The sequence below is a fragment of the Solanum dulcamara genome, chromosome 11, assembly GCF_947179165.1.
Source record: "Solanum dulcamara chromosome 11, daSolDulc1.2, whole genome shotgun sequence".
In the NCBI taxonomy this organism is placed as follows: domain Eukaryota; kingdom Viridiplantae; phylum Streptophyta; class Magnoliopsida; order Solanales; family Solanaceae; genus Solanum; species Solanum dulcamara.
The window spans coordinates 45841200-45850060 of record NC_077247.1 but is presented as its reverse complement, the minus strand read 5'-3'; the positions used below and the strand labels follow the sequence as shown (position 1 = coordinate 45850060).

General features: G+C 32.2%; 1 protein-coding gene across 1 annotated transcript; it reads left to right on the top strand.

The window, feature by feature from the left end:
* The first annotated feature begins 2349 nt into the window (after window positions 1-2349).
* LOC129874779 (uncharacterized) lies at window positions 2350-8649 on the top strand. The gene is made up of 4 exons (XM_055950131.1): window positions 2350-2558; window positions 6593-6715; window positions 7931-8050; window positions 8128-8649. Exons 1-4 carry the CDS (start codon window positions 2522-2524, stop codon window positions 8190-8192), a joined length of 345 nt encoding a protein of 114 aa, XP_055806106.1. The 5' UTR covers window positions 2350-2521; the 3' UTR covers window positions 8193-8649.
* The last annotated feature ends 212 nt before the right edge of the window (window positions 8650-8861 follow it).

Sequence of the window (8861 nt, the reverse complement as noted above, 5' to 3'; positions counted from 1 at the left end):
TCAATTACAAAAAGAAAATGAGTTAAACTCCAATGTAAAGCCACCTGACAAGTATATAAAAACAAATTCAAGTGGGACCTACTAATTCAATGCATACTATTTTTTTTGTTTCCCACCCAGTGTCCGAAACCTATAGAGTTTTGACTAAATTCGAATCGTGCATTGTAAGGTCCATTCGGGCGTGACGCTCTCAATAAGGTTATTTCTATATCAAAGCTCAAACCTGAGACCTCTGTTTAAGAATAAAATAGTCTCACCACTGCACCACACCCTTTGTTGGTAATGGATGCTACTTAATGAGAAGGAGTAGCTTCGACATTACTATCAAACAGTGACATAAGCAGGATTTTGATTAAGAGAATTCAAAATTTGAAGAAGTAGACACACGAACTAATTAAAGAAGATTAGACATTTACTATATATGCATAAAAAATTACTTTAATCATATATAAATAATATAATTTATGTTGAAGGAGATTAGGATGAACTTTCTAACTATAAGGTGGCTCCGATACTGCTATCAAATGTACATTATTTAAAGCGCATAGCACATTATACCAGACCATCGTTCTAACAAAATTATAGCAATCGACAAAAGTAGACAAAAGTAGCTATTGAAATATTAGTTAAATGACATAATTATCCTCATTTTGAATTTTAAATCCAACAAACACACATGTTGATACCAAAATTATCACTCACACTTTTATATAGCAGAAATTTTGGAAAAATCTTTTCGGCCAAAAAAAATTGGCCCAAATTTAGCCAAAATGATAAAAAGACACTTTCACATTATAAACTAGTTTTTTTTGGACATTTTTACCATTTCCTTCCAAAGTTTAAATTATGCTTATCAATTTATTTATTAACTATTGCCCAATATATGAGGAACCTTCCCAATACATGGGGAATAAATTAATTTTCAAATATCCATAAACTCATAAATGCATGCTTATTCCATGTTTCTTTAAGTATGCCACAAAACTACCAAATATGTATAACATTACGTTTTTTCCTTCTTTTATATATAAAAAAATCTATAAAGAATACAACATTTGAATTGATAACTAGAAGATGAAATTGAAAAATTGAATTGAAAGACAAATACACTAACAATATTAAATTCAAAATAAATTTAACTTACACTCAATTCAAATTTATAAAATAACTTAATAAGTATAAACATTAACACTTGATAATAGTACTTGATTTATTATTCTTTTCTTCCTCCCATCGACAAATTATACCACCAACACACAATAATTATTAAATATGCAAATTATTAATTAGTACTTACTTTATGTAGAAATTATAATATATACTAATATTTTTCATTTAAACACACCATATCGTAATACTAGTGTCAATAACATCTTCATTTCGATTAATCATATACATTCACATTTAATACACATATACAACCTCTACACACTGCACCCTCATGAGATACACAAATAATAATAATAATAATAATAATAATAATAATAATAATAATAATAATAATAATAATAATAATATCTTGTAACGACGGAAAAGTACATATTATAATCAAATATTGTAATTATTTAAACAATTCAATATAATACAATATATTATGCTCGCTTTGTCCAATAATATAATAGTTATCCACTATTGACTTGACATATGAATTAAAAAGCAGAAGGAGTAATTTTATCAAATTACCCTTATTAAATATAAGTGTAAATATTAAAAAATAAATAGTATTTAATGAAAAAGATAAAATAGACACAATATAATAAATTATTTATTAATTTTATAAACTGAACAAATATTATTAAATATTTCATTAAAAATAATATAGCGAACAAATAAAGCTAGCCGATGTAGAGAGTATAACTATGGGTAACAATTATCCAAGAAGAGTTCTATGTAGATGTACACTAGAAAAACAAATTTCTAATCTCACCCAAAATCGAAGTTCTAGCCTTAGTACAAAAACAAAGAGAAGAAAAAGCTACTCTATATATTCTCTTCGTTTCCTTTTATTTGTTAAATTTTGATTTGACACACCTATTAAGAAATCAATGATTGATATAGTAAATTTATTATTTTATTTTTATTAATCATTAAAGTCATAATCCAAATTTCAAAATATTTGATACTCTAAGTTTATAAATAAATTGATCAAGATTTCAAAAAATTCTACATATTTTAAAGATATTAATTCTCTTAATAAATTGAGGATATAATAAATAAAAAAAATTGTACCTTTTTAATTTATCAAATTTAACAAGTAAAATGAAAAATTAAATTAAATTGTTTTTTGATAAGTAAATGAGAACAAAAATAATTAGTATATATAGTACATAGTGTCACTGTAAGAGATATGAGCACGCAATAATACTCCTCAGAAGAATCACAAAGCAATTCAAAATTTCCCCTTTTTGCATATAAAACTTCTCCCCATCAACACATAGTTGTCAACCATTGACTGGGAATTTCACTCTCGAGATCGGCTCAGCTGTTCCTGGATACTGGATTTTTGGGCTACTCTCTTATTATGGGCTGCGCTGGATCCTCACGTTCCAAAGGAGATGGTAATTTTTTTTCACCAATTTTTAGTGATGACCATTTGGTTTCCTGATGTATGAAGCCAGTTTTCGCAGTGTTTGAAGTTGATTGCTATCTTTCTTGATGAAGTTATTGTTTTCTTCAATTTTTAGTGATACCCATTTGGTTTCCTGAAGCATGAAGTGAGTTTTCGCAGTGTTTCGTTTGTGTTTGAAGTTGATTGCGTTCTTTCTTGGTGAAATTATTGTTTTCTTCAACTTTTTGTGATACCCATTTGGTTTCCTGATGTAGGAAGTGAGTTTTCGCTGTGTTTCGTTTGTGTTTGAAGTTGATTGCTTTCTTTCTTGGTGAAATTATTGTTTTCTTCAACTTTTAAGGATGCCCATTTGGTTTTCCTGATTGAAGTGAGTTTTCGCTGTGTTTCGTTTGTGTTTGAAGTTGATTGCTATCTTTCTTGGTGAAATTATTGTTTTCTTCAACTTTTAGAGATACCCATTTGGTTTTCCAGACATAAAATGTGTGTCTTTTGTGTAATTCCACTTTCAAAGATTGCATTTGTTTTGGAAGTTGATTGTTTTCCACGTATTATTGGTGAAATTGACTGTTTTAGTAATTTTTGGAGATCTTCAATTGGTTATACTGATATATGGCTTTGGATGATTTTGCCTTTCACGGGGAAAACTTTCAATTGTTTTTCTGGTTATTTGACTCATTAATTGGGGCTCAAGTAAGTGACATTTGATAATGGATAATTAGTGATGAATTACTTATTGGGTAGGTATTAGTACTAGTTATGTAATTGTAAGTTCCATTTTTTTTAGATATTGTGTTTGTTTGATACTAATGGGTAGGTTGTAGTTGTGGGGATGATGATGCGTTGCTTATTGACTTAAAATATGAATTTGACAATGAAGAATAGGTGGAGAAACTATTGTGGTAAATTGGTTGTCCAATTTATTGAACTGTTCTTTGTTCTTTCCTTTACATTTGATAAAGAGACATCACTATTCCTTTTCTCTTTGATAAAGAGAAATCACTACTCCTTATCACTTGCATTAGTCCAACAGTAAGTTGTATCTAAAGAAGATTTAACTGGAAGAAGAGCTAGGTGCATTTGAATAGACGGAGTGTGTTATTTGAGTCAGGAATACCCTCAAGCAATAAATTAGATACTTGGAAGACTTATAGACAAAGATGCAGAAATAAATCAAAATATATGCATTGGCAATAGGTCGTCCAAGTATATTTACCTGCTTCTTAAATAGATGTACTCAATGAAATTGAAAGGAGATCATATTACCCAATGAATAATCATGTATCAGTAAATGTAAAATGTTAGGCAACTGAAAAATAATGCTTAATCTAGAGGAAAGTTTACTCAAATAAGATAGATATGAAATAAGAATGACAGAACTTGAATAAAGGAGCAGAAGGAAAGGACTGAAAAACAACATGGTTTGGTAGTGTTGATGGAAAAAAAACATGTTTAATGAAGAATGTGTGTTAGTCTCTTAGATCAAGTCAGTGTTGATAAGTTAAAGATTTTAGCCGATAAAATGGAGATGGTAGACAATATTGGAGTTTTTGTCAAAATCTAGAGTACTTTCATCATTAGATTTTTTAAGATTTGATCTTCAATTCCTAATTATCAGAGTTCACGCATGCTAGTCGACTGTTTTGATTCTTTCCTCTGAAAGAGATTAACTCAAATAATCAAATCAGATAAAAGTTTATCTTAATAACAGGAGCTCGCGGTCTATCAGCACTTGAAGGGCTATACAATGGAGATCGGATCGGCCTCGTATGGAGCGACACTGAATATGTAAATGCACTTGGAAAAGCTTTTTTCTCTATTGAACTTTGTATGGTTACTTTTTGTCTGAATAAATCCTTTTTTTTCAATGGTATGGAAAGATGCACTGCTGGCTGTTGCTCATTTTCTTAAAGGTTGTGTTGATGAACATATGGTAAAGATTTAGCATTTGTTTGTATGATCTGAAGTTTGTTAGCTTTGCAATTCAACATATTTTCCAATTCACAACCTGTTAAGTTTGTATGCCGGTGTTGCTTCACTTCTTTACTAATCAATTACGCAGGACTTTTGGTTTTGTTTGTGGACTTGCAATTTAGCTCTGTTTGTTTTCCTTGATAAGTTGTACTTATTGCTATGCTGGCTTAAGCTTTTAGTAAAAGTTCTAGGTATTTTGCGTTGCCTCATATTTTTCTGTTTTGCTATAATTGATTTCTCATTACCTTCTTAGGCTTTTGTTATGAGAATGTGCTGTACTATTCTTTCATATTCAATGATCTACAACTGTCTATTATTTTCTTTAAGAATGATCTACAACTTTCTATTATTCCGGACTAAATTCCCTTTTATAAATGATCCTTCTAGTCTATGTTTCTTTTCCGCTCATAAGAGGCATGGTTCTTTCTATTGTTGCTGATATTCTTCATCACCTGCAGAATGTGTTGCAGAATGTTATATTGAAGCATTGATGATTTTTTAGTTCTACTGTTCGAACAGATCCATGTAGCTTGTTCTTTATCTAATTAAATGTTGTATCATTTGTCTCTTTGCAGTGCATTCTAGTAGAGTTATATTCCTAAAAAGATAGTCTAGATCAGTGTTAGATCACTAGTGATGTTACTATCTACTTTTTAGAGGCATTTGTTCTCAGATATGTGTCTTTGTCCTTTGCATGTTGTCTAATTTAATTTAAAGCATGGGAGGATACTGGTCTATGTCCTGAAATGTTGTAAGGAACTTTGGAAAAGGAAAAGAGATGCGCTAAAGCTTTATTTCTAAAGTGAAGATTCTGGTTTTAAAGGAGGAGCAGTGCATGATTAACAAAATTATAGTGTGATTAAACAATCCAAAAATGTGGGACCACCTTACACCCAAAAGCAAATTCTAGTGCCAATTTATCATGCCAATATAACTCATTTTTGGTGGCTGTTAGTGAGCATTATGATTTGGGTCCACCTTACTCCCAATAAGGGGGTTCGATGAATTAAGAATTCTAGATACGTTGGGATATTTATGCAATGGACAACTTTTGACCCTCCAACTTTGGGATATTTGACTTTTATCCTTTCCCCTTGTTACATTGCAGATAGAATTCTATTTATTTTAATTACATCATCAAGGATACAAAAAACAAAAAACCTTGTTCTCACCTTTTTGTCTTCCCCTACTTTTGGACAAAAGCATTAAGCAACCCAGTAGCCTTTTTCTTTATCTTTTTTCCCGTTCTTTGTCCTTTCATTTGAAGAATTTTCCTCCAAACAGCTAGCTTGTCCACATCATCTTGCAAAGATGGTGCCTCCGTCAATCACATTCATTATAAGAACTGAATAGTGGGTAAGTGGCTATTGTTTGTTTCCTTGCTTTTGTCAGGAAATTTGCCTTTGGTCATCCAGACTACTTTATGAGGCTGTAAGTTCCTCTATTATCATCCTACTCCTTTACTCAACGTCTTAACCCAGAGAAGTCAGTGGTGGCTTCATTCTTCATGAGATCCATTCCAAAAGAACACAATGTTATTTTCTTTTCTTAGTTCCAACAAACATGAACTTGTATAATGTCATATGTGCTCATAGATATATGCTTGTGTACCTAACTGCAGTAGCAAAAGATAGAATAACACTATACGGCTCTAGTGTCTAAGTAGGCCAATGTGAAGCAGAGAGATTGTTATTAAGAGGATTGTCCATATTTAGAGAAATAAAGAACAAAATGAATTGAAAATTTATAATAGAGGGTTGATATAGGATCTGAGGAATATTCAAAAAAGGGATTCTGGAAATAAGGATTTTAATTCTGGAATTGTATCAGATTATTTGTTCTAACAGAGTTCAGAGCATTAAGGATGGATGTTAAATTTCCGGTAACCACGTGAAAAATTATTTATCTTTTAAGAGTTGTTCTCCATTCTCCTAGTAGAGGTTTCAATATTAAATTGTTATGTTAATACTTGAATGCTGCTCATATTAGATATATGTTTCAATTATAAGTATTATACTTCACCTACATCTTGTCTTACTCCTTCATTTGCAGAAACTGTTAAGAAGATAAGAAAACCAAAGCCTTGGAAACATTCAGAACCGATAACAAGAGCTCAGCTTGTACAGATGCGTGATGAATTCTGGGACACTGCGCCACACTATGGGGGACGAAAAGGTAAATTTCTTGATAACTTTTACTAGCTTCTGCAAGTTTCTGGAATCTCTGGTTCAATAGAGCTGGATGTGTGATCTGGTTACGGTACAATAGGCCTCTTGTGTTTTTATTTGAGCAACCTGTTAGTGATAGGCCAATTGTTAACTCTAGAATACACATGTGATGATGTCTGATGTGTAGGAAGTAGGAACTGCTTACGTATGGATCAAAAGAATCTGTCTTGATGATAAGTTGCTCTAAGTTTGGTACTTTAGGAGGTTTTATATCATGCATTAAAGCTTTCTCATAACGATCTGGCTCCAGTAGTTAGTAACTTGGATATTTCTTTCAGAAAAAAATGACTTTAAATTTGTGAAAATCAAGCTGAGTATGATATCTTTTAATATGCATGCTACATCTAATTTTAAGTATTGTGCCCTTATTGGCTGTTCTGGAAACAGCCGTCCTACGTTGGTAGGAGTCAGGTCTGCGTACACTCTACCCTCCCCAGACCCCACAGTGTGGGATTTCACTGGGTTGTTGTTGTTGTTGTGCCCTTATTGGCTGTTCTCAGATAACATGATCATTTCAAGAAGTAAATTCCTAATTTGCTCCTGAGATAACAACCTTAATGATCCTTGATAGCGTTTTGGTGCCCTCAGTTTGGCAAAGTTGCTGCAGGAAGAAACATACCCATCTCCAGATCTGTTTTGCCTTTCCATATTGTTAGAAAGAAAGCTGCATTGTTTCTTTCAAATAGTTCATTAAAACAAGGCACATCAGCTAATGGAATAAGCAATTTCAACTTCTAATTAAATGATATTAATGAAAGACAGAAAAGGAGTAACTTTCTTTTTTTTAAAAAAAATGGGAAGCTAATGTCTGCTTTCAAGAGAACCCTTTCTGATTGCACCAATGGCAAGGAGCTTGTATATTCAGAAGAAGTCGGGAAAGCTCTCTAGTAAGCCTCACTATTAATTAGTTTTCAGATCATCATAATTGAGATACCATTCAATGCATTGAACCTCATATTTTCACGTTGTGAATGAATGTGACACCAGCCATATGATTTCTTTTTTCTGGTGGTTATTGTTAAAATTTAGAGATTGAAATGAAGCTATTGAAAGTATTAACTGATGCTAAGGTAATAGTATACTTGTAGTAGGAGGGTCCATTCCCCAACAGTATAGTATATGAAAAGATTTTTTCTTACAACATATTATACTCCATTTTCAGAGATCTGGGATGCGCTACGTGCTGCTACAGAGGCAGACGTAAGCCTTGCACAAACAATTGTGGACAGCGCTGGGATAATTGTTCAAGCCCCTGATTTAACAGTCTGCTATGATGAGAGAGGTTTGTAGTACATGTCGCTAAACACCTCCAACTTCCATTCGTGAGAATCTCAGTTAATATTAATTCTTCTAATGCAGGTGCCAAGTATGAGTTGCCCAAATATGTTTTGAGCGAACCAACAAATTTGACTGGTGAAAACTGAGAAGGCAATATAATCAAGTGTTCATGCTTCATTGAGAATGTAAATGGTGTAAATTGCTCTCACAAGTCATTTTTCTTAAACATTCATTTCGTTTTATGCATTATGGTCCCCGTTTCAAGACATCAAGAATCGTCTTTGCCACAGCAACATGCACCATGGTATTTTTTTGGACATAATATCTCTAGCTTGAAGAGGCCTTAGCATAAGTTTCAATTTCATAAGTACATTTTGTCTAAAAATTCTCTCCCCAGATGCTCTTTTTGACTTGTTGGCAAAGCAGATGAGCAAAACTTTATTGTATACTCTTTAAATTCTTGAGCTCCTACTCCCTTATATTCGCGATAAGGGGTTTGGAGTGATGTTCTGTACTCCTGATTAAGGGGTTTATATGTACTAGTGCTGCAGAAATTTGTCAATTTTGAGTTGAGCAATCTACCTCTGTGTACTTGAGTTGGCCGTTTCTTTATCATTAGTTAACTCATAAGTCTACCTAATTCTGTATTCTATGCTTCTAATTATCGTATTAAGTACACTTTACTTGGTTAAACCGAATTGGACATATAAAGTACTCTTTACTTCGTTAAGAGATTCCATGAATTCTAGCAGTGAGTTTATTGCTTCCAACTATAGTGGCTAGGTTTTATTCAGCACCTATAGTAACAAACTGTC